This window comes from Phaenicophaeus curvirostris, chromosome Z (genome assembly GCF_032191515.1).
Source record: "Phaenicophaeus curvirostris isolate KB17595 chromosome Z, BPBGC_Pcur_1.0, whole genome shotgun sequence".
NCBI lineage: Eukaryota > Metazoa > Chordata > Aves > Cuculiformes > Cuculidae > Phaenicophaeus > Phaenicophaeus curvirostris.
Genome location: NC_091431.1, coordinates 64,852,674 through 64,879,083, shown reverse-complemented (window position 1 = coordinate 64,879,083; position 26,410 = coordinate 64,852,674). Strand labels below are relative to the sequence as shown.

Below are 26,410 nucleotides of genomic sequence, written 5' to 3'. Positions count from 1 at the left end.
AGATCTCCCACAGCCTTCATGTGAGGATTCACACATCTACCAAAGCCTTTTCGCAGCACAAATAACAGTAACTCCAGATGAGGTCTCTAGATGCTCCAGGAAAAACACAAATACCAAAGGTTACACCTAATAATCCAATACAAAGCAAGAATCACCACTGATCAAAAATGTGCCCTCCTGACAGCATTTCCTCTTTCTCACAGACATGGAAAAAATACCACCATCATTTATTCATGGCCTTGGTTTGACCTGTGCAGAGAGCTCAAGCAAGAACTAAGGAATCTGAGTCTTCATTTTCAAGTGTTAGAAAGCAATCTAAACATTCCATGGGATTTTTGTGCGTATCCATGTAAGTAGTCTCTTGTGTACAGCTTTGCCCCTTTCAGACAGCAAATTCAGATGAAAATGAAACAAATGAAGATCTATTTGAATCTAGTTCCAAAAGCAGCTTCCATAAGGAAAACTACAGGTATGGAGAAGGAAACAGTTCAGAAGTTCTCCCTCTCCCCAGTTTCTGACTCAGAAGTTGAAAGCAAACATTGAAATGCGAAGAGATTTCTGTAACTTCTTCACTTATGAAGTGAAGGATTATATGCAGTGCCTTCACATTTTGTTTGATATATCAAAGTCATCAAGCATAACTGTGTAAATCCCCACAGGGCTTCAAGTTCTTCAGCTCAACTCCTTGTCACATCATCCCCTACACTCAGCAGCAAAACATCCTTCAGGTAAGACACAACAGTTGATTTAAAAGCTTCCACCATCAAACAAAAGACATGCAATGAATATAGAAGCAAGGAACTGATTAGTATTGCTGAAGAGATGTTGCCATTTCACTCCTGAAACCTCCAGCTTTTTATTTGATTGTCAAATTGGGTCTAGGCAGCTTCAGTCAAAACATCTTTGTGCTTGTACTCTAAATATCAAGTACATCTAACCAAATATAACACTTAAAAAGACCCTTCCCTATACTTTAAGCTAAACGTATAACCATACTGCATCTGGCATTTAAATAAAATAACAATTAGCACAGGTAACGCCCAGCATAAAAGCACCAGGTCAAGAAAAGACAAATGAATACAGAGAAGCAGCATGGGATTGGATTTAATGCCATGTTTACTAGGGATGTGCTGTGTTGAGAAATGCAGAGAACTTCCTCTGGCAGGCTGAGTTCAGTTACAGGATTAAAAATGCAGGCTATAACTAAAAAGAGAGATTTAATTATCTGGCTCAATTGGACATGCAGGAAAATCAGCTCTAGTATAAGCCATGTGCTTTGAGAAAGCAGCAGACTACATTAGCTACGATGCCTACAGAGTTTTTCGTATTTCCCATTATAACATGCAGGTATCTATTTGTTAAATAAAGCAATGGAAATGGACACTGGAATTTAAAACATGTTACTTGAGATGAATTGGCTTAAACTATACAAAGTCTACAGATTAGCATGAATTAGCCTGTACTGTCAGCAAGTCTGGGCAACACTCCGACTCACCATCACTGAACAACTCCATAAAATTTCAAGTCATGTTCATGATTATTAACCAAATCACATACACAACTGGCACTGGCAGACACAAACTAATCGTACAAAAATTATTCTCCTCAAAGCAGGCATTACGCCCAACCCTACCACTGACTCATGAAATGCCCTGCAGCAGGTCATTTGATGTCTTTGTGCCTCAATAAAACAGGAATAATACTTCCTCATCTTCATACTAATTGCCATTTAAGATCCATAGATGAGAAACACCATGAAAGTGATTACTAATAAATCACATCATGATATTCACAGACCAAAATTCACTTTGTTCATCACTCAGCAGTAACAACAGCAGTCTCCCCTTAAGTTTAATCCAATTTGTTGTGGCTATTTTCACAACAGCCACACTTACTGTCACGGTCACGCAAGGTTTCTGTTTTCTGATCAGTACACACCATCCAAACAAGCCCACGCCTCAGGTTCCCCACAGGGACCAGCAATCTACACGATAGCCCAGAAGGCCAACCATATCATCTAAAGAAGTGTGGTCAGCAGGTCAAGGGAGGTGATTCTCTCTCTCTACTTCACTCTTTTGAGACCACATCTGGAGTATTGCATCCAGTTCTGGAATCCTCAACATTAGAAGGACATGGAAATGTTGGACTGGGTCCACAGGAGGGCCACAAAGATGATCAGAGTACTGGAGCTCCTCCCATACGAGGACAGGCTGAGAGAGTTGGGTTTGTTCAGCCTGGAGAAGAGAAGGCTCCGGTGAGACCTTAAAGCAGCTTCCAGTACCTGAAGGAGTTACAGGAAAGCTGGGGAGGGAATTTTTACAAGGGCATGGAGTGATAGGACAAGGGGGTGAGGGTGGCTTTCAATTGGAAGGGGAAAGATTTAGATTAGAGATTAGGGGGAAATTCTTCACAATGACGGTGCTGAGGCACTGGCACAGGTTTCCCAGGGAAACTGTGGATGCCTCCTCCCTGGAGGTGTTCAAGGCCAGGTTGGATGGGCCCTTGAGCAGCCTGGTCTGGTGGGAGGTGTCCCTGCCCATGGCAGGGGGTTAGAACTGGATGATCTTTTAAGGTCCCTTCCAACCCAAACCATTTGACTCTGATTCTATTATGTAATTCACAGTCCAGGCTGCTCCAAGTTTCACCAGTCCCTCCTCCACTGGGAAGTGATGCTAGCACATACCCCCATACATACACAGGCTCCTTAATGGCCTCAGGGACAAAAGTAGATGAGAAACAAACAAGTATTTCAAGAACAAACTGGACTCTGCTCTCATCTCTTCTTAATTCACATGCTACACTGGATTACCACTGTGGTGCTTGATGCATCTCTGTATGTTACACAGGTCACCGGCATTATCCCTATGGAGAAACCTGCAATGGGATTAAAGCACCTGCCTGAGGCTATCCGGCAAATCCATGTCACAGCTGAGAGCAGAAGCAGGAGTAAGACAACGTCAATCAGTGCTGTGTCTACATGATTTTGCGAGGACCAGGGTGCATGTAGCTGCTCCATCAGAAAATCAGGGGAAGTGATGTCATTAAAAAGTACATCCTCCCCAAGGATGTGCTAGTATCCCCATCACTGGAGGTTTTCAAGATGTGATTGGGCAGGGTGCTAGATAATCTCATCTAAGCTCCCCTTTCCACAAAAGGCTGCACTAGATGAGCTTTTGAGGTCCCTCCCAACCTAGACTAGTCTATGAAAAACCAACGAGGAGTATAGGTAGGAGGAATATTGCTTTCACCAAAGAAGCATCTCCCACTTGTTTTGCTTCCAAAGATGAATCACTGCCTACCGCAAGGTGTAATTTACTGGGAGGACATCAACCAGCTCTTTGTGGTAGGCAGGTGAAACCAATGCCTCCCTACTTAATTGCCTGTTTTTCTTCAAAGACAAACCTGGTTGACTAGTAGGATCTCACAAGAATTACTAAACTCAAAGGACAGATTTAGTATCACAGGTTTCCCTGCTAAGACATCGGCTAGTGAAAAATAACATGCTTTTGGAGGAGCTCCTTAAATTCTAAAGCTTTGGTTTGTTCCCTTTCCTAAATGATCCAAATGACCTGATTACCAAGAAACAAGATCTTAGCTTTGTCAAGAAAATTTTCATTGCCAAAGGTCTCACCATGGGCCGAGGAGGCTTGAATCAGATTAGATGCAAAAAAGGAACATCAGCAGTCAATTACTAGGATGCACATAGCTTTCTTCTCATAAAACCAGCAAAAACTACACAATTAAATAGAAAACATTTGGATATGGGTTTTAGCAACTCCCATGCAGTTGTCCCTGAAGTGCCCCAACCACGGAGCTACTACACAGAATGCCAGACAAGACCTCCTCCTAGAATTTATTTTATTTTATTTTATTTTATTTTATTTTATTTTATTTTATTTTATTTTATTTTATTTTATTTTATTTTATTTTATTTTATTTTATTTTATTTTAGAGTGGCCACAAGATCTCACCTGCACACAGTCCCTGTTGCATACGCATGCATGACTGATCAGCACACCCAGAGATCACCTCAACGATCAGACCTGTGGGTAATAAGGTCTACGAACAGGCAGTTCATTAATTACTACAGCAGGTCCAGGCATGAGACCAGCACCAAGCTTCCTGACCCAGTCACGAGGGCACCGGCATTGAGCACGTGCTGCAAAGCAGCTGAGATGCCCTGGAAAACGCAAACTGAATCCAGGCAATACCGGTAAGTTACACTGGAAAGGACGATGCCTGATGCTAGGGCAGGACAGAGCCTCATGCTGGCAGAGCACAAAGGCACTTTTTGGTGCTTCTATTTGTTTTAACAAGACTCTCAAACTAAGTATGGGTAGGGGAGCAGTGGACACTGCACTTTATCTCCTAGATTGTAAAAGAGATCAAAAGCACTTCCTTTGTTCATGGCAGAGTAACGAGATGTAGAAATTAAATTATCAGGTACTGTGATGCCGAGAGCTTCACAGATGGCTATCTTGAGTTACTTATGGTGTTTGAACTAAGGGAGAAAATCCCACCCTAAAGCCTGGACTAAGTGATTACACATTTCAAATGTCATTCAGGAAGGTCTACAGCTTCTTTTTATACACAAGGCCGCCCAGGGAGATGGTTGAGTCACCATCCCTGGAGGTATTTAAAAGACAGGCAGATGAGGTGCTTAGGGACATGGTTTAGTGGCAGATAGGAATGGTTCGACGTGATGATCCAAGAGGTCTTTTCCAATCTGGTGATTCTATGATTCTGTAATTCTAAAGTCAGACTAAATTGGAACAGCTGCCTTTCAGACCTGATAAACTCTTTCTTCGCATACCCTATAATTTCTACCCTTTTCTCCTCAAAATTTTCCTCTGTTTCTGCTACTGGTTCAGACATCAGAAATAATCGGGATATTTAGGTCAATCCAGTTTAGATCAGCTAATTGATTGTATCCTCTGTGCTAGAAGAATCACTAAGGATTGGAAAATTCAGAGATGTCATTTGTCAAAGGCACTTTGACTGTATTTATTGTATTGACACAATAAGCTTATCGGGTGTTTCCCAGCAGAGTGGCTATCAATGGAGATCCACTTCCCTGTTACTATACAATGTCATTTAATGTTAATATTAATACTAATATAGACTGTCTGTTGTCATATCATCACACATTTACTGAAGAAAATTGAGGGTACGAAGGAGAAAGGAGCCGTGAAAACTCCACAGAGTGCTGTCCAGACAGTAGGAAACACTGAGAACACTGTTTTGTGTATTTGGAGCTGAGCCCTTCTGAATAAATTAGCATTCAGCCAGTTAGGAAACATGGAAGGAAACTTTGCAAAGTGCCAAAACCAACTTGTCTGAAAAGAACTCAGTAAATAGATTCCAGTCCAACAAGCGTAAGTTGCACAGAATATTATCAGAGAGCAATACCTCTTAATCATGTGGACTGCTTTTTAAAATGGTAGTTCCTATCACCTGAAATCCAAGAAAGATTGTCTGACGGGTCCCACCCAGGCGAGACAGGAATGGTGACAGTGACAGATGCTGCCGAACCACAGCACTCAGAAGTCATCGCCTGAACCTTATCAATGTGCTATTTATTTTCACAGACTGGTTCCAGATTGTGTTTCTGGCACAAGGGGTAAGATCAAGAGCATTTCTTTGAAGAAATGAAGCTAATGAGGATAATTAACACAACTCCTAAATACACAAACCATGCAGATAACAAGCGTTATTTGATTTTTGCTTTTCTAGCAAAAACCAGACTGATTGATCTGACCAGTTTAAAGGGACTTTCGCTTTGCCGAAAAAGATCAGTGCTCTCCTTTTCACTAAGGATCAATAATCAGGCCAGCAATCTTCTTCAGTGCTTTGAAGACAATTTAGGCCCTACTTTGGCATATTCCTAAGACTTCTTCTGCCAAGCAGCTGGCTACCAGAGAAGAGGATCTGTCGCTCTCAGCAGCATCTGCAACATGACTCACCACAGGTCCCACAGAAAAACAGGTTTCCCCCCCTGCACAAGGGAGCAACGCAATGGGACCTTGATCCAAAATTTAGTATTAAGAACAAGTGAGCACTTCAACCATGAGGTCTTTCAGGGATCAGCACATACTAGACAACCATACACTCCATTTCAATGAGGGGAAAAAAAAATACACGAATATTGCAGTATTTAATTTCTTTGAATGGGTGAAGAAGAGATCTGGGAAGAGATTGTATTACTTCTGATCAACAATGGCTGGAATTTAAACAGTTTTGGTAGAGGCCAATAACCAAATAAATGCAATGCGCACGGGGTTCCTCTCACAGTGTAAGAAAGGAGCAGCCAAAACCTCACAGTACAGAGCATATGACTTCTGATTCCCAATTACTCACCTCAACCACAGGCTATTACTGAGGACACAAGGGAGACCTCTTAGACCACCCTCAGAGTGGTTTAGGAGTGATTTACCTAAACCTCCCACGGGTGTCTGCACACACGTACTCTTTTGGAGTGGCTTCTCATTAGTACTTGCTAAGCAGCCCGATGTCGTCACTATTATGGTGTCTGAAAATTATCTTGTGGCCATCACTCCATGGAGCTCTCACCAGCCTCCTGTCATGGTCACAGAACTCACTCCCACCCGTTCCTGGCCACCTCTGCTATTTCTTCCACCTCTGTAAGTCACCCACAGCACGTAGGTCTTCGATGTCCAAAGGAGAAGGCAGGGGGAGATAGGCGTGCCTGTGTTTCTGCTCATTTCTTCCAGTTAAAGCAATGAATCCTTCTGCAAATGTAAAAGATTTATAGCGCCCATTCTGCACCATAAGGCAGAAACTGCTCTGAACCCTCAACCATCAATAAGATATCCAAAAGGCTCATCTGCTGACAAATTTCAGCATTTGATGGAAGGCAGCAAATACCATGCTTCCAAAGTCTCCTTCCTTTGCTCTCAGCACTTTTAAAAGAGTGCATTCATTCCGTTAAATTAATATAGATGATTTTTTAAACTGGTTTCATTGCACATAGAAAAAAGATTCTATTATGTGGAATCCCTGCCGTTTAAAAGATACTTTAAACAGAACAATATAGACTGTAATAGCATTTATTATTCAGAGAGCAATTCCGTCCAGAGGTCTCAGTGAAGCAAGTGATCCCTGTTAAGTTCACACCTGGTCATGCACATGGGTCTGCTCTTTGCATAAAAATCCATGACTGCACCTACAAAGCAGGCATCTATTCACGCATTCTTGCGGCAGCACATACTGGCAAGGGACAGAGGGCATGCCAGCATTAAATGCACTGCTTGCACTTAGCAGCTATTGTAATAGATATTTAATCACTTAGAAGAGGCCACACATTTTCCTCAGTTTACATCCCTAATATTAAGAAGGATCAAAATGTAATTGTTTTGAATAGGGATTCCTAGAGTAGGTTGTCACAGCCTAGGTGTGTGGCCTGATTCTCAAATACTCAAGCCTGAAACAGCTAGAAACCCAGCCCCTAACTCACTTCCATCCCCAAGGCACATGGTTACCCCTTTGACCTTTTTCCCCTGCTAACAGACAAGAGGACATTTGCACCTGCAGGGTCTGAACCCATATTTATCCCTCCCTGCAGGACCTGGATTGAGTGGAAGAGCAGAGCAAAGCTCGGAACCACCACCAGTCTGGCACCAGACATCATGGGACCACACCTCCAGGGGGATACTGAACAGCCCCTGCGGCGAAAGCCCAGGTTGAATCAGCTCTATTTAAGTTTCAAGCAACCTTTGCTCATTTTATAATCCCCTCCACTAACAAGGACAACTGGCCCGTCCTTGTAGTCTCTTGGTCTTTTTCCATTCCACGCCTTTCATAATTTCCCTTCTACGCGCTATCCTGTCCATCAGAAGTCCTCCACTCTGCTCATTTCTTACATGATGTCCAGGGGCTATAAATATGCAGTGCTCTCTCAAAAGACTACATTTCCACAAAAGGCCTACAACACAGTAATTTCCCCTCTGGAGTTCTCTGGTGCATCCTGTTTATTCTCCATCAATCTTGTTTGGATTCCAGACTCTTCAGAATAAGGACTTTCTGCATTTTATGTCCTGTACTGGTGCAAATACGTGGCTGACACTACCCAGTTCGTAGCTTTAGACTAGCTAGTCTGACCTTTTGCACACCACATGACAAATTTATCAAGTGACTTCTGTACTAAGCCCCTAATAATCCTTTTGTATGTACACCGCTAACAGATGATGAAGACCACAACTCTTTTTTATGTTGCATTTTGCCTAATTTAGCTGCATATTTAGTGTTTCTCTCATATTCTTCCAACACTTTCAGGAATTAGCCCATGTTCAAATTTTAGGAGACATTCTAAAATACACATGTAACTTATTTCTGCATTGTCTGTGCTAAACGAGTTGTCATTAACTATACTTTGCATTTGCAGCCTATAGTTAGTATAGTTGTGCTAAGATTTGTTCAAGAAAATAGAACTCTAATATAAACTACAGACTTACAATGCTGCTTTTAACAATGTACATCTGCAAAAAATCAAAGAACTTAAATGATCTGAGAACAAAGTAAAAGGAGATAGCATTGTTGGCATGCAAGGTATTTTTGCGTTAAAAACATATCTACAAAACCCCTTTCGTACACTCCAAATACCTGTATTAATTTAAATGGACAACATGCTATAAAATGATCATCTTCTGAAGAAGAAAAAGAGCCTATCAAATTCTTCTGAGCCAAGTATTAAAAGCATTCTTCAGCCAAACAGACACAGGAAGAATTCTCACAGAAAGTCTGTTTTTCATCTGTCCAAAAATGTACTGGTTTCAGCTAAAAGTCAATCAAGCAATACCAAAAGAATAAAATAAAATTTAAAAAAATATCCAGTTATAAATACTTTTTTAACTACAATCATCTGGCAGTGCAGCACCACTGACCTAACTTCACAAGCATCTGTCAGCTGGTGATGGCCACGGTACTGTCAGGCGAAGAAAACAGCAGCTCTTTGCTCATCTGCTGAGTAGCAGAGAGACTAGGAACGGCCCACCACAAATCACACAGCAAGTGGTGCAGTCTGAAGGGGAAAAATAAAAACAACAAAACCCCACAACAAGTGTACAGGGAAACCTTGGAGTCTGCCCTGCCTTGCACAGCACACCCAGAGCTCTTGAAGTCTGCAATGTACCTGAAGATGCAAGTATAAGGTGCAACGATTTCACTCCATCACCACCAGGTGGTTATCCACCAAATTCAGATTTCACCTTTCCTCCTAAAAAAATCATATTATCCCAGCTATGGTTGAAGTTTCTGTGAACATGGCGTTATACAAGGCATTACGCAAGAAAAACAAAAGCACCTCCCCAATTTTCTTTTTATTGCCATGAGAACCCTGTGTATTTGGATTTAAACATCATCCTGGGATGTTCATAACGCAAACAGTGTAATGTAGTGAGACAGAATGTCAAACTGAGAGCCAGTGAGACTCTCATTTGGCTAACTATCATCCAAACCATGCAACACAGTAACCCACAGTAAACAGCTGTAATGAAACATACAGGGGGATTAAGATTCAAACCAAAACAAACATTTCTTGCCACTTGCATTTTAACAGGGGTGGCAATCCTCTTGCAACTCTATCAGCTTGGAAACCAGGGACAGCTCTACCAACCCACCCAGCTGTCCTTCTGCATCCCCACCAGCCTTCGAAAGTGGGATTTTAATTTGCGTCATCACCGACTCTGCGTGCATACTTCCAGGGCTTGCTGAAGGCATTCTGATTAACTGAAGATCTACTGCACTTACCGTAACAATCGTGCTTCCGATTGTGCTTGTAAATGCCAATTATTAAACAGCTTCACAGGACACTGGCAGTACTTGCAGTGTATTTAAAACTCCTGTTTCCCTGCGAGTTAGCTAAAATGATATAACCAACACTCAGACCACTATGAAACTCTGCAACAGCATACAACTGTTAGTATCTGAACTGACTGGGGCTCAGGATGCTGTATTTGTGGGTTGTGTTACATGTTGGACACACACTCTGCAGCAGCACCATCCTATAGATTCACGAGATTTCAAAAAGCATGCGCAAATTCTAGCAAGCACAAGTGCATGAAGACTCGATTCCCCTGCTTTCATCCCGCACCACCAGAGTTTGCTAGATCCTGAGTGAGTGAACGAGCGTATCCACGCCGCCTCTTCGCACCTCCACTGCCCTGCCACCCAACCTCCAAGACTGATGCTAACCTGCATCACTGTGTTTCCCAAACTCAACGCAAATACAAGTGCAGGATCTCAACTCCAGCAAGGGAGGCAGAACTACGATACCAACTTCCACCAGATTTAAGCCTCAACGATGCAGGGGAAAAAAAAAAAAAGAAAAATTGATCTTAATTTACAGTCCTGCCATGGTTAAGACGAAAAACTAAGCAGCTGTTTTCAGCACAATAGGCAATTGTACAACTGTTGAAAGAAATCAAGAGAAGAAGATCTTGCAACCCATCTCGGAGACTATCCAGCAGCTTGGAAAACAGTTTGTCACTTCATGCATCAGGAATTTCTGCTGCCCAACTGGCAGTACTGTGTCCTCAGCTGGCAGAGAGCAGGACTTGATACCACTGTTTTCTGGGAATCAAACAGCTTCACGCATCTAAACATGGACCGATTTACCTACACACTTTCCAAAATTGCCTTCACAAGGAGACCACTTTCAGTTAAACACTCTGCAGGCAAAGAGCATTTGGCTGTGTTTTGTTTTCTCCAGAGTGCCACAGACAATTGCTGGAGCATAGATCAGCTAATTAGGTAACAGCTCCAGGCACGCTGATTCCTCCTGCACCACAGGCTGTCTACCACACTAGCTTAAACTTCTACAGTTTTCTATGACAGTTGTTTGTCCCACCACACTGGGGATTTTTACTGCCTTGGAAGAGCTGCGGAACTATTCCGTAAGCACCATCAATCATGCACCCCAGTTGGGGAAATATGGCAGAGGTATGGAGGGGTCCAGTCTGTGATGAGCACACTCTCATACAGCCACTGTGTTAACATTAAGACATGCAGAGTTTAGACGTCTCCACAAAAAAACCACAGATGCTATCTCCCCCATACCCCCGCAAAAAAGAAATAAAAGAGTTTTTTCAAGGGTCCCTCCCATCCTCAGTGTAGACTCTGGATAGTCTCCAAGCAAGCCAACAAACACAAGAAGCCCCAAACCTGCAATCACAGTAGTCCACGGGCACAGAGAGTCACTATTACTCCAGGTAGATCCAAAACCACAAAACAGTTCCAGCACAGCTCCCAGAGTACCAAGGGGCATGAAATTCATTGTCACAGTTTGTATGTCTTGCATGCTTAACTACCCACACAGAACCAGTTTTGTTAGGACTTCATGGAGAGGAGTCACATAGGCCAAAGGCAAATGTCTGAAGACAGCAACAGGGTGGGGATTATTTTTTATTATTTTGGAGCTGAAGTTCTGCAGCAGCCTTTTTGACATAGGAAAAATAAGATTTTTCAGAAGGCAATATGCTTAAAAGGATCTGCACAACTAATATAACACCTATAGGTTCATAAAGTCACTTCTGTGGGACTGGTCAGGCTTGGACTTATCATTAAATCGCAGCAGTCTTCCTAAGGGAGAAACTACCTTCAACAGCATCTGCGAAACAAATGCACAGAAGTTAGACCTGCATGGAGAACCACTTCTTCAATGAAACACACACCCGCCCAAACCAACACAGTGTGTTTCATTTTAGTACCATCTCTGCAGAACATTGTTAGCTAATCTCCCGTTTAACCCTCTGTGCCAACATTTGTATAGTTTCCATTGCTGTGCTGGATTCTGCATATAATATGATCTGGCTCAGTGCTCGCAGTGCTCCTGGGATCAATTACCATTTTACACATCAGCGTTTCATTACTGAGCTATGAATGTCCTCCAGCCAATCATACCCTCAGCTCTGCGCTTCAAGAGCCTAATCTTTGAAAATTAGGTATTTGGCAAGATTTACTGCAAGAAAGGAAAACTGCAAGAGTCACACTGTTTTGAATACATCCAGCTTCCACTCACCAATAACGCCATTGCACTGGCCACTAGATGTATTCAGTGATGTAATTAAAAGGAAAGAGTGACAGCAATTGTGCAGCGGAAACGCACTCTCATCTGTCACTTCTCTTGGAAAATAACGAGCTCCCTGCCTTGTTACATTCACTGCAATACATCTTCAGAGAAGTCTTATAGAGATTAACGTTCAATTGCTGTAAATGAGCTTAGCTTCATTTATTCTAGGAAAGGATCTGGCCCCAAAGTCCTGATAAGCCATTGCTCCACTACCCTTATTAAAAGAAAATCCTATACGAGAGCTAAGACAGGACTTTGGCCCTGTGTCTCGCCCGTAAATTCAACAGCGGAGATTTGGCATCCTTTATATCAACAAGGCATGCCTAAGTGTGTACTTTAAGTGAGGCTAAGATTCAAGACAGCAAACACTATAAATCTGAGCGTGATAAGACAAATTTGCTGTTTCCGCTGCTCATCTTCAGCTTTGCCGCCTCTTCCCAAGTGCTGCGATGGAACCATTAACCTCACTTGGGATCAGGCTAAACAACACAGGAAACTCATTTGCAGCAATGTAAATGATCAAAATATTTCATCCTTGAGCAGCAGCCCCATAGCAGAGGAAGTACTACACGTGGAAAGAGTCCATCCCAGTCCCTGTAGGGCTGGAGGCACCAAGCAATGGAACCATATCACAAGGAGGAAGATCTTGAGGAGAAAGCCAGTGTGCTCTGAAAAACCACTGTGATTTCAGTCATCTGTTTTGAAACTGCAAGTGCTGTAAAGTGACAACACGCGAGCCACAACCACATGTTAGAGAGTTTGTTTTAAATCACAGGGTCAAAATAAGAATCTATTATAACTCCCTTTAACATTCCCAGGCTGGTATGCAGCTACGCAACCCACACAAGGCCACAGCTGTGGTAGCAAGGTCTTAAAAATCTGCTCCAACAGAGGAAAGCACCAGAACTAAAAATGAGGACAATGCCAGAGGTCTCACACAGACTGGTGCAGTCATCCCCACCCAGCCTTTCCTCTTCACCATTTACACCCCAGCTGCATCCAGACGGCAGGATAAAAACTGGCTCACTGCTTGGGAAGGATTTTTTGCACAAGCGTCACGGTTCAGCAGATGTAAGGCTGAGGCTCAAAGCCTCTTACACTGGCCACCCAAAGTACAAGCATTGCCTTAAATAACCCCTGTTGAGCACTGAGGCTTTCCACACCTTTGTGGAAAGTAATCAGACTTCAAGCAGAAAATTTTTTTAACTAAGTGATAAAACCGCTCTACCATGCAACCTAAGTGGTTCAGCTTCTACAGATCCAAAAGCCATTAAAATAAAAAAGAAAAACATACACTGAGAAAACTGATACATAAATGGCTAAATAGCAATTACGCAACCACGTGGCCTTTCCATGACTTTGACAGAGACTGTGAACTGAACACTGGCATCCCAATGAGCAAAGATGTGCAGATTAGCAGCAAGGAGCTGATGCCAGGCTTTAAAAAAAAAATAATCCTAACTTTAGATTACTCTTTAACAGAAAAAGGTCAGTTGAATATATACTCCTCCTCCACATACCAATACAGCACACAGAGCAAACTGTCATATACGGCTTTTCATGGCTGGACAGCAAATTATGTTAATTTTCTAACCAGCATAGTGTAGACTCTTACTGCCTCAGTTCCACATCTCACAGATTCCACCAAGTTTCTAGTCTGCCATTGAGCCATCAGGAACGGCTTGTTCGCTTGTTTTACCTGCTAGAATTCTCCAGGTGAGCTTTAAAGCTACTGAACAAAGGAAACATAGCAGTTAAGAGTGATATGGAGTACTTCACCTCCTCAAACACTGATTTTAGTGAGTATCATGCAAGTACAGCCTTCTCTTCCCAATACACATGTGTGTTCATGAAACGTATAAAGCAAATGCCCTAGATCTGTCACATTCCTCATCAATAATTCAGATTATTGGCCATTTTAAGCATATACAATGTGTGCTTCACAATTTAGCCTTTTTCTTTCTTTTCTTTTTTTTTTTCCAGTGACCCACTTGACAGATTTGGTGATTTTATAAAGGGTTGCACTGCTTGCTTAAAGCTCTGGGGACCACGGTACCTCTCTCCCAACTAGAACTGGGGCTTGAACAACGCCCACAGAGTTGATCTCTTCTGGTCTTTTGGCACTATCCACAGAGGAGGGACAGAGATGAAAGTTTTCAAGACCATTTCTGACAGGTGATGCACTCAGACAATCAAGTGAGACAATGACAACAGTATTTCAGTAATGCCTTTGATGTTTAGAGCTGAAAGAATTGATAATTTTCAGCCTCGGTCACTCCTACAGCTAGTAAGAGTATAAATTAAAAATTTCATCCTTATTTTACATTCAAAACACCAGTTTCACGTATCTATCATTTTTAGGTGAACAAAACCCCGTCTCCAGGAACTGTTAAGTGTTGATAATAACATATCAGAACAGAAGGCCTTTTTTCACCCTCCAAGAGGAAATATTTAACATTACTGTTCCGACACACGTTGCCACCACCCTGCACATACAGTGCTTGCCTGTATGTGGATCACCCACCAGCCCAGCTTGTCAATCCATCCTGTCTACTATCTGGAACAGACGTTAGAGCCAAACTAAGCTCCACGTCTTCAAAGCCAGAAGAAGAGCAGCTTGTGCAGATGTTGACATTCTGGTGAGAAAGACAAACTATAAACAGATTTCCTGAAAGACCTGCCTTGGGACTGTCTCATCTAGCAATTCCACTAATTCCCTTGACAGGGAAGGAGAGGAGCGCAGATGAAATCTGCAGACAACAGGTAGCTGGGAAAGCCTGTCAACTCAGAGGATGGGCAGAAGTTTATTCAGAACACTTGGGGACTAAAACAACTGCCAGGAGATACAGCTTGTAATAAAGCCAAGAGCAGTCATGCACTCTGGGATTCGAGAAATATGCCCAGCAACTCAACAGTTGGAAGTGATACAGAAAGAGGAAGACTTTGGTGGTTTAGTGGCTCATGGCAAGAGTGTAAAAAAGCCAGATGTTGCCCAAGGTCCTCAGTGAGGAACAATATGCAAGACACCAATAAGGTTTCAGCTAGAACAGTGTGCAATTTCAGGTTACTGAATTCAATAAACATTAAGTAAAACTGGAGTAGTGCAAGAAAAGGTCAACAAGATGACATCTCTCATGAGGCAAAAAGACGTCAGATTTGCTACTGGCGCAAAACGAAGGCCTTCCTTGGAAAGGAAAAGGGAAATAAAGCTGATAAACCAGCCAAAAAGAGATTCAGGCTGGAACTTGAAAGCAAGCTTATATCCAGCAAAATAATACTTTTTGAGCAGAACTTGCAGAAAGAAAAGATTAGGAATAAAGCTAATTGTTCAGTGCACAAAATTCTACAGCATGGTTGCCTGAGTTAGCCCAAACAAAGCCAACTATGCAGGAGGTCCAAAGCTGGTCCTCATAACACACCTGCTCACCACAGACTAATGAGCCCACTAACCAAAGTGCAGGAGCTGCACAGCTACTCCAGAACCTCCCAGAACTTCCCACATCTGCCACCAGGTTTTGCCCCATCACAGAAGGAACATGCTGCTTAAGCGTATGGAGAACCCAGACACATGATACTGATACACAGTAAAAGCTGCTCTGGATACAGACAGGCTTCCTGAGTTACTATATTGTGAAAAGGAGGCAAGTTTTCCCCAGAAGACTTAAGGTTATGTCCAAATCAAGTCCAAGGAATATCATGAAGGGAGACTGCTGAAGATCACATCGGTTCACTTGAAATGACTGGAGGTAGAAGAGAAGTACTACTAAGGGAAAGGAGGAGGCTGATGCTTCAGAGGGAAGGGATGAAGTAGTTATGGCTGAAGACTTCAGAAACCATCACTGTAATAGCAAGCAATTTGCTATCATGGCTGAATTCCTCCACTATTCCCCAACATTGTCCAATAAAATTAACAGTGCTTGCAGCTTCAAAGAAGGGCAGTTTACAATCTTGCTACTTCAAATTAATCTGCGTCTCACTGGAAAAATATGAAGTTAAAAAGGGGATGGGGGGAGAGAGAAGGAAAACATAAAGGCTAATTAATGTCAACCACTATAAAACCCCATGACAGATGCTTTTGACACTACCCTTCAAGACAGTGTTTCTGCAGACAGTCAAGAGAGCGTGAGACGAGAGCGAGAGCACCGCATCCTAAGTGGGATTAGGCAGAAGGTGCCTGGTAATCCACACAATACAAACTCATCTTGCTCAGACATTTATATACAAATATATTTTCCAGATGTTGCAGTAGAGACTCATGGATGTTTACAGCTTCTGTACCACAGTAACAGCAAAGGCTTGAAATGCCTGCATAGTAGGATACACAGAAACAAGACTCTAAACAGTATCGTAGAATGGTTTGGGTTGGAAGGGACCTTAAAAGATCATCCAGTTCCAATCCCCCTGCCATGGGCAGCGACACCTCCCACGAGATCAGGCTGCCCAAGGCCCCATCCAACCTGGCCTTGAACACCTCCAGGGATGGGGCAGCCACAATTTCCCAGGGCAACTTGTGCCAGTGTCTCAGCGCCCTCATTGTGAAGAATTTCTTCCTAATGTCTGATCTAAACCTTACCCCCTCACCCTATCACTCCATACCCTTGTAAAAAGTCCCTCCCCAGCTTTCTTTTAGCCCTTTCAGGCACTAGAAGCTGCTCTAAGGTCTCACCAGAGCCTTCTCTTCTCCAGGCTGAACAAGCCAAACTCTCTCAGCCTGTCCTCACATGGAAGGTGCTCCAGCCCTCTGATCACCTTTGTAGCCCTCCTCCGGACCCGTTCCAACAGTTCCTTCTTATGTTGAGGATTCCAGAACTGGACACAGTACTCCAGATGAGGTCTCACAAGAGGGGAATAGAGGGGCAGAATCCCCTCCCTGGCCCTGCTGGCCACGCTTCTTTTGATGCAGCCCAGGACACAGTTGGCCTTCTGGGCTGCGAGCGCTCATTGCCAGCTCATATAAAGCAACTCATCGACCAGCACCCCCAAGTCCTTCTCTGCAGGGCAGCTCTCAATCACGTCAACCCCCAGCCTATACCAAAATCAGGGATTACCCCAGCCCAGGTGTAGGACCTTGCACTTGGCCCTGTTGAACCTCATGAGGTTCTCACAGCCCCACTTCTCCAGCCTGTCCAGGTCCCTCTGGGTGACATGCCGCCCTTCTGGCAGGACAACTGCACCATCCAGCTTAGTGTCACCTGCAAACTTGCTGAAGATGCACTTGATCTCGCTGTCTCTGCCATCAACAAAAATAATAAACATCACTGGACTCAGCACAGGCTTCAATGCACAACTGCTTCTAATACAGCATACGTGCAAGGAAGATGGACTACCCCTATGAGCTTTTCTTCCAAGAATCCACCATCTCACTGCCACCTTAGATTTGGGAAAGCCACAAACAATACTATTAGCTTTTTCAGTTCCCCCTCCATTTGTTTCTCCCCACACGGGGGTCATACGTACATTTATTTGCAGTTGCTATATTCCACTCAAGCTTCAAACTTTACAACAAAATGTAGAGTATTTTTAGGTCATTAGGAAAGACTTAAACTTTAGTCATGAGAAGGAGTCATTAGTCAAAAGTTTATAGAAGCAAAAATGCTCCGTTTCCCTCTATTCCTTCACCACAATCTGTTGCTTTCACTTAGCTGCAACTCTGGGACTAGTACATGCAATGCTTTGTTAGGCAGAACTCAGAGACTTAATTCCAAGACCAAAGACAACAATTTCCTGCTCTTAACTGAGCACTGTCAGGTTTTGCTAAAGAATGGGATTGCATGGTGGAAACTGCTTTTATAGTATAGCCTTTGAGATGTGATTTTGAAGTCTAAGCAGTTTCTTGAAGTGTCTTTAAAACTATCAGCATGTGTCCCCATGTCTTCTAAGTGTTCTATTGCAATTCACCTGCAATGGAAACAACTGCCTTTGGCCAACTTTGTGTTTCTTTTTAAAGGACAGCTGAGCTCATGGAAGACAATATAAAACATATTTTTCCCTCCTCCTCCAGGAGTGCCCTGGCTGCTCAAGCCAGCTGCTACACTTTGCAGGCAGCTGGACTCTCTTAAATTTTAGTTTTAATGGCAAAAGTAACTTTTCAGCTATGAACCTGATTGCAGTTTAGTTTTCAGCATCCCCATCAGCTGTTTCCATAAGGCTGCTCAAGTACTGTGGCTGAGTGGCGGCTTCTTCACAAGTTTCTTCCCTGGAGGATAACTTCAGAAACCACCCTGGGCAGTCTAAACTTCTGCTTTAGAAGCTGCACTGGAAGATCCTTCATGGTTTTTAAGTGAAAGCAACACTTTAAAGGGACTGTGGCAACAGGACTTGAGAAGATATGAGAAACTATCTGCCTTTATCCAAAGTTTAAAATGGAACCTACAGCTAGAAGAGAACAGGCACATGTCTGTAGACTGGTGTAAATCACCAATACTTTCATTTAGACCCAGATGGAGAGAGTGTTCTCAAGAGATGTTTTCCTTTGATGTCTCATAACTTCTGAGCTCCCTTGAAAGAGCCTAGTGGCTCCTTGAGGGGCCAGAAGACACTGCTGCATGGAGACACCTATACTTTCTTTACAATCTAACCAACTTGGCTCATTTCCCATCCAGCAGGCACTTTGTGGTGTTTTTCCTTTGCTGCCTCTCACAGCTGCACCCACCTTCCTAGAGAAGCATTTCTCCACCTCATTAACTAGCCCCTTCTCACTCCTTCCTCCCTACTCTTCTATTCAGACACTGGTGCAGGGAACTCATCAGGGCAGCAAAGTTTTAAGATCTCAAGACCTATTGCATTACTTTGGCAGGTAGTGCCTGGTGGTTCCTAACAAAGCTATTTTCCTTTTTAATCCTGTATTTCTTGAACAACATAAAAAAGCTGAAGTGACTTAATGCAGAAAGCATTTCTACATCTTTCACAGCCTTCCTCCCAGGAGAACTACATGAAATAACTTCCCTTTGTTGAAGAAAGCAACTTTCCCTAACTTCTTATCAGCTGGCTCATCATCAACCAAGTTCATGGAGAATTTACACCAGAGATGCCACTTCACCAGAAGCAGTCAACACACACATCCATTCCGTACTCAAACCCAAGAAGGCATGCATATCATCTCAGCAAATCACACTTATCTGTAGGTCACTGATCAAGACCCACAGAATCAAGAAGTCACTTTCAATAAATATTCTCACATTCAAGAATCTGGGAAAGAGCCAGAAACTCCAAGCAGTCAGATGAATATCCAGTACAGTCCAAGCAGTCCCCTGTGCTTATCCTCTGTCTGGAAGCTGGCCTTTTAGCAAGTCATTTACATCTCGTGTTCATTCATATTTTAAACAATTCCTTTAAAAGCTGTTTCCTACATGTCAGTGTGTTTAAGGATCTCCATAACGTTCTGCTTTGGCTGTTACAACCTCCTCCTTTCTGCTCTCTCAGCTTTGACCTAGAAGAGCACAAGAGCTATAACTGGATCAGTCCACTTCGCAAAACATCCTGCCCACAGAGGAGGAAGGTCGATGTTCAAAGACACAGGACAACAATCTTTTGCCTGGGATAATTACCCCCTCCTTGGCCTGTGAGATTATCTGTGAACAACCAGCACAACACAAGTTTGACCCCACCAAGGCATTCCTGACCACCCTGGATCACGGACAAGAACTTGAAAATGTGTTTCCTTCCTGTTCAGCAGGGTGAGATTCCTGCTTCTCTCTGCAACTCCTGTGTCAGCAACATCGACGCTGCCCAGCCACTCTCACAGTTCACCAGCTGCTGAAGGGATTTACAGATACATTCTGTGTCTATTTTGTACATACTCACATCAGTAGTTGGAAGCCGCACCACTGATTCTTTGAGACAAAAGGTCAAATTCTGCAAGTTAGTGTAAGTCTTCAGCTCCAGCAGGATTCAGCTGGAGCAAAGAGCTCCTCCATGCTCTAGGAAGCACTTGAGATGATGTAGGACAAACCAAATTAACTATGCCAATGGGAACCTAAATCTCCAGAAAGAAATGCTGGCAGCTATGCAGTCTTCCCCTTGCAGTGTTCAACTTATGTTTCAGATTTACATTAGATTTACATATAATTAGATTTAGTCTATTACTCATTGTCAGGAGGAGAGTTGTATATGAACTGTTAAAACACATTAACGCGTTAGCCATTACAACATCATTGGTTTAGCACTGTAGTCAGCATCTGACCAAATAAGATGACACCCTCCCACCCTAAATGCTGGAATTTGTGATCTCGGAGAAGCCCAACAAGAAGCCCAAGCAGGACACACAGCTAGAAAAGTATTACACACAATCTGATTGATTCTGAAGAACAAAATCCCACGTTTTAACAATTCATGTTAGTTGTGCTAACAGCCCATCACCCACTGTCAGGAGGAGACTTGTATGTGAACCATTAAAACATGCCATGGGTATGGCAAGCCCCAAAGCCAGCACATCTAGGCCAGCTCACCACAGCACAAGGCTAAGCAAACACAGATGCTGAATCCCATGCAGGTCTGGGAGAACCAAAGCCACCCTCCCTTAATGCTCTTGGGTTCTACCTGACCTGAGCTAGCTCTGCCCTGAGACCACCTTGAGTGCTAGAAGCACTTTTCCACCATCAGAAGCACTGGAGATGCACCCCTGGGATTCCAGATGGACCAAAGCTGGGTCACAATGCTCAAGTGTTTCCATGCACACCAGTTGTCTAAGTTTCTGGAAAATGGACCAGGACCTGTGCCTGCTACTGTCTCAAGTAACCAATGACTTCAGCGACTCATCACTATCAACATTCACAGAGCACTCTGAGAAATGGGAACATTTTCTCTGAATCCTGGGTTAAGCTCTCTCTCAGTTACTACATCTTGGCCTACAATAATGGAATTCCATTGTGTATACTAACTGAATGTATTATCCCTTATTAGCAGTCTCGGGCTGTTACAACTCTTTAGCCTGGCAAAACACTGAGTGCATTCACTCCAGAAGTGATGGCATTCCTACAATGAGCAAAATGTTTCCCGTCCATCATGTGGAGCAGAAGTACCAAATCCTGCTCTGCAGGTTGCACACTGCTACCTCACAGGCAGCACAGGCTTTATTGTGAACCAAACTTCTCTGCTGGAGCCACAGCTACCACAGGGCAAGATCTGGAGGAAGAGGAAGAACAGGAAAGAATAAAAGTTATAGGACTGAAGAAACATGCCTCAGTCTATAGCAAATGAAAGTGTGTGTGCATTAGTTTGTGTTGGAACTTGGTGCATATTGAGATGACCTAAACTTTGCCAGAATCCTTGCAGTCAGCATTTTCACAAGGCCGGACACAAGCACCTCCCGCGATAAATTCTGTGAAGCATTATTCCAGAGCTGCTGCTGTTCTGCTGGCCTTTGCAGATACACATTACCCACAAAAGCATTCATTATCTACCCACTTGCATCCAATGTGCTACTACCTCAAGTTCTCTGCCACCACAGCTCTACCAGGGCTGTGGACTGTAAGCTAAATTAACTTACAAAACAAGTCAGACACAACACAGCTTCACTGTTGTATCCCAGGCCTAGAAGAAGGGAGAGGGGAAAAAACCTACAACCAAACCAGCCAACAACTCTTTATGACAAATGAGCTATTTTGTTAAGGAAATAACATCTGAACAAGACATGCTGCACACACACATTCTGCAGCTGGAATCTCTTGTAGCTGATGTGTCTCTTGTTGATAAGTCAGAAAATAATTCAGCTCAGCTTTGGAGGGCTAATGGTGGGGGCTCTGTGGTTGTAGCAGGCAGAAAGCAGAGTAAAAAGCTAGGCACAGATTTCAGAAGACACAGAGAGCAAATTTGCTGAGAAGCACCTTTCTCTCCACTGCAGTGGACTCTGTGGACGTAGCATGCTTTCAGAGACTCACTGATGTTCAGCCTTGAGAGAGAGAGGTTCTGAATGACCACAGAGAATCCTTGGGCCATCACAGCCCACCAGAGCCTATCCTCTTCTCAGGGCTTCCCTGTTGCCAGACTGCACGTGTAAAGAGGAATGTCTCTGCACGCAAACAGGGGACACTATGCAGTAAGGCAGAAAAAAAATAGTGTCCATAAAGAAGGCTACATCCAGTGTGACCAAGCTCAACACAGTGGCAGAAAAGATCTATGTCATTTCCCTCCCTTGGGATTCAATGAACGGGATAGTGCCACACAAATAAAATAAAAAATAGGCAGCACCTGCACCACACCATACTGTCTTTGTCAGTTCTTACCCTAAGCCTGCATGATTTATCATACTTTTAACAATAATAATGAACCATTAAATGGCACTGAGACACACAGGCTTATTTGGCATTTGCTGGTATACACGGGACACTTACAGAGAAACAAAAGAGTTCTTCATAATTTCACATACCTGCCAGCTTCAGAGAGTTATTGCTCTGCTCGCCCCAAAAGCATCTCAAGGACTGATCAGTGTCTGCCACCTTCTCTGTTCAGTTTGGGGTATGGTAGACACAGAAGTCTGGCTGTCATGGGGAGGACGGGTACCTTGCTTGTACAGTCTACTTAAGGCTCTTTTCCTCCTGTTCTTTACACATGAAGAAAGCTGTGCTCCACTAACAATAGGTCACAGAGGAAACCCTCTACTAAGGAAGGATCCCGGCATCTCACTGTGCTTGCAGAATAGGATTCCCTCTGCTCATACTCCAAGTCCTTGCATAATCATATATCTGCTAAATCACACCAAGATCCTTCTAGACTGCCACAGGTTTTCTATTTCAAGTGAATTAATAATTTGCAGGCAACACGCTTTCCTGACCACACAGAAAAATCATGACATAAAGGGCATATCATTAAGACATTTCCATCAAAAGATCACACACAGCTATATCAGGCAAGACGACAAACCCTTCCAGCAAATCCATGCAGGGCATGAGATTCTAAATTACAATTTTTCTAAACACCATAATAGTATTTAGACACTACATCAAAAATCTTCCAAGACATAGGAAAAACTAACATACTTTCTTTCCATGAAAAAAAGTGAGGACTTAATTTCCACTCCAGCTGGAAGCTGCAGGCACTCTGCTGCAAGAGGTTTCAAGATTACAGTTCAAGTCCAAGAAGAAGCCTTCACTGCCTTTTTCACCCACCTTTTACTCATACTGCCCGGAGGCTTTCCATCTCTCCATATCCCCTCCATGAAGGGGGATCCCCTTTTTGAGCCAGGAGATGGAGCCAGAGACACTCCCTACTGTGAAGAAGGGGTGAGAGGTGGAGGTAAAGTAATTGAGGTAGAAAACCTCAGTTTTTACTCTCAGGGGTACTATTATCAGTCTATTACTATCCTCAGTATGAAATGGCAATCCACAGTAATGCTTCAGATGCAAGAGATAGATGCATATCTCACAAAACAGCTCTAGAAAAGTTAAGACACCACCCACCTGAGCCAGCAAACACCATTTACTCTTCTTATTCAACAATTTAAGTTGGAAATAAAAACTTAGGACGCATATCCATTGCTAATAAACATGCTGACCACACGTGTCAGGCATCAAAAGCACCGTCAGCGTCAAAATTAATTAACCTTTCTCTTCAGAACTGCTGGTGTTCCAGACATTAATGCATATTTCTGACCAGCACCGGGTCCGGCTCAGATTGCGGTTGATGCATTCATAAAACCTAGAGTTCTGTGAGCTGAATGGCACACGCAGAGAGCGCACTGTTGTGCAACACAATACTTACGACGCTTCCCATCTGCACTCCATTTCAAATCATATTTTACTCGTTAGTTTCATTTAGAGGGTCCCCCCAGTTCTGCTGCAAGAGAGGACCCTGCCAAATCGCAGAACTGAGCAGAAGCATCACATTTGTATCAGCATAAAGTAAATATGAAGTAAAATGAAGTGTGCCTATGCCCTACATGTACAGAACCCACTAAACACCAACAGACTCTTGTTTGCTTGAGGATTACGAGATATTTAGAGAACATGAAGGCTGTGGCACTCAAACACCACTAAAAGCTCTCCTAACCAAAAGCCACGAATCACGATAGATTTAGGAAGTGATAATTCAGCTCTATTTTTTGCATCCAGTTGGAAGACAATATATTTTCTTTATTAAAAGCCTTCAGTACGCAAGCTTGCCAAGCGAAGCTCCTCCGCAGGGCTTTCGGCAGTGCTTTCATTTTAAAAATCTGGGATTCATGTGTCCTACAGGAAAGCATTTTGTGACTGGAGTTGTAAAGCGAGTGTTTTTTTGGTTTGGGGGTTTTTTGCCTTTTTTTTTTTTTTCCCTCCAAACGAACTGTTTAGTGGTTTTGGACGCGGTCCCGTCCCCACGGGAAAGCGTGTCCCCTTACACCAGACTGTAACTAAACTTTCTGCGCAGCGCGGAGCCAGCGGCCCCGGCACAGCCCGGAGGGCGCCCCGCAACGGGGACCCCGGCACGGACCCCCGGAGGGGAACCCGGCACCCCCTGGCTGGGCACCCCCAGCATCCATGGCAAAGCACCCCAGCACCCCCAGCCGGGCGCCCCGGGACCCCCCCGACCGAGCACTCCCCGGCATCCCCCGGCCAGGCACCTCCCAGCACCCATGGCATCCCCCGGCCGGGCATCCCCATCACCCCCAGCCGGACCCCCCAGAACCCGTGGCAAGGCACCCCTAGCCGGACTTCCCGCACCCCCCGGCATCCCCAGCACAGCCTCCCCGGCACCCCCAGCCGGGCCCCCCGGCACCTATGGCAAAGTACCTATCGCACGGCACCCCTCGATTCCCCATCACGGCACCCCCGAACCCCTATCACGGCACCCTGGGATTCCTCACCACGGCACCCCAGATCCCCCCATCACGGCACCCTGGGATCCCCCATCACGGCACCCCCGGAACCCCCATCACGGCACCCGGGATCCCCCATCACGGCACCCCCGAACCCCTATCCCGGATCCCCCATCACGGCACCCGGGATCCCCCATCACGGCACCCCCGGAACCCCCATCACGGCACCCGGGATCCCCCATCACGGCACCCCCGAACCCCTATCCCGGATCCCCCATCACGGCACCCCCGAACCCCTATCCCGGATCCCCCATCACGGCACCCGGGATCCCCCATCACGGCACCTCCATCACGGCACCCGGGATCCCCCATCACGGCACCTCCATCCCACATCACGGCACCCTCGAACCCCTATCACGGAACCCTGGGATTCCCCATCACTGCACCCCCATCACGGCCCCCCGGTTCCCCTACCACGGCACCCCTATCACAGCACCCGCGATCCCCCCATCAACGCAACCCCGACCCCCCACCACGGCCCCCCCGGCTCCCCCAGCCGCTCCGCGCCGCCCGCAGCCGCCGCGCTCACCTGCCGGCACCCACCCGCGGAGCCGCCGCCGCTGCCGGCGCGGAGCCACCTCGGGCGCCGCCGCCGCCTCCCGGGCGCGGGGCGCGGCTGCAGGCGGCCACGCGCGGCCCCGCCCCGCCCCGCGCAGGCTCCGGCCCCGGGGGCGCCGGGCGCAGCCCCGCCGACCGGGCATCCCCCGCTCCGCCTCGCTCCCTCCAAGCCGTGATCCCGCTGGGACCCGTCCTGCCTGCTTTCAGCGTCCCCCGCCCCCCCCCCCCCCCCAGCCCCCTTTCCAAAATCTTTACACTTGGGACATCCAAATCTGAATCCTCCACGCAGCTCCCAGGGGTTGTTTTCTTCCCTCGATGTGCCAAAGCCGGGTGTCTGTATCCCAGCCTGTCATTTAACGTCTCGCAGCTGGTTTTCAGGTGCGCGACAGGCCTGAGCAGCAGCCAGGATACACCCGATATTGCATTTATTACTGCCGGACTCTCGAGAACACAACTGGGTCACAATCGTCTTTTGATGACAGATGCTCTGGCCGTACACCAGGAACACCCCACCGCTGTAACTATAATAATAAAAAAGAATCCTTTATTTGCCCAAGGAGGGAGCATATCAGGCTGGGATCAGGCTAGACAAGGATTAAACTCTTCCACTGAGTCGCATGCTGTATTCCAGCAGCCTTTTAACAGCTCAGCTTTGCCCACAGGAATCCTGGATATGACATATAGTAGTACCTTACACATTAAGAATTGTCCTTCCTGTTTTTCAGGCTTTTCAGCATGATTTTCAGCCTTACAGGAGTTCAGAAGGAGACAGGAGTTCAGAGGGACACGGGAGTTTAGGAGACAGGAATTCAGAGGGAGACAGAAAAGACTGAGCTCTGTTCCTTGGAGCAAAATGCATAGGCTGGTAGCAGCGCCGCAGCTCCCAGGGAGCACAGGTAGTTAATTAGGTGCCAAAAATGAACACACCAATAGTTAAAATACCTAGAGCTAGCCCCAAGGGAAGCTTTCAGTTCTTG

The 26,410-nt window shown here is 44.9% G+C and overlaps 1 protein-coding gene across 4 annotated transcripts in view; it reads right to left on the bottom strand.

Moving 5' to 3' along the window:
- Positions 1 to 26,410, bottom strand: part of PDZD2 (PDZ domain containing 2) — a 151,330-nt gene that overhangs the window by 100,938 nt on the left and 23,982 nt on the right. Inside the window, exon 1 of one of the 4 annotated variants that reach the window (XM_069880633.1) lies at positions 2,810 to 2,844. The exons of the other annotated variants lie outside the window; for them this stretch is intronic. Within the exon in view, the coding sequence (XP_069736734.1) occupies positions 2,810 to 2,829 (20 nt within the window). The 5' untranslated portion in view covers positions 2,830 to 2,844. Of the gene's footprint in view, positions 1 to 2,809; positions 2,845 to 26,410 lie in introns of those variants that run through there. 4 annotated transcript variants of the gene reach the window in all.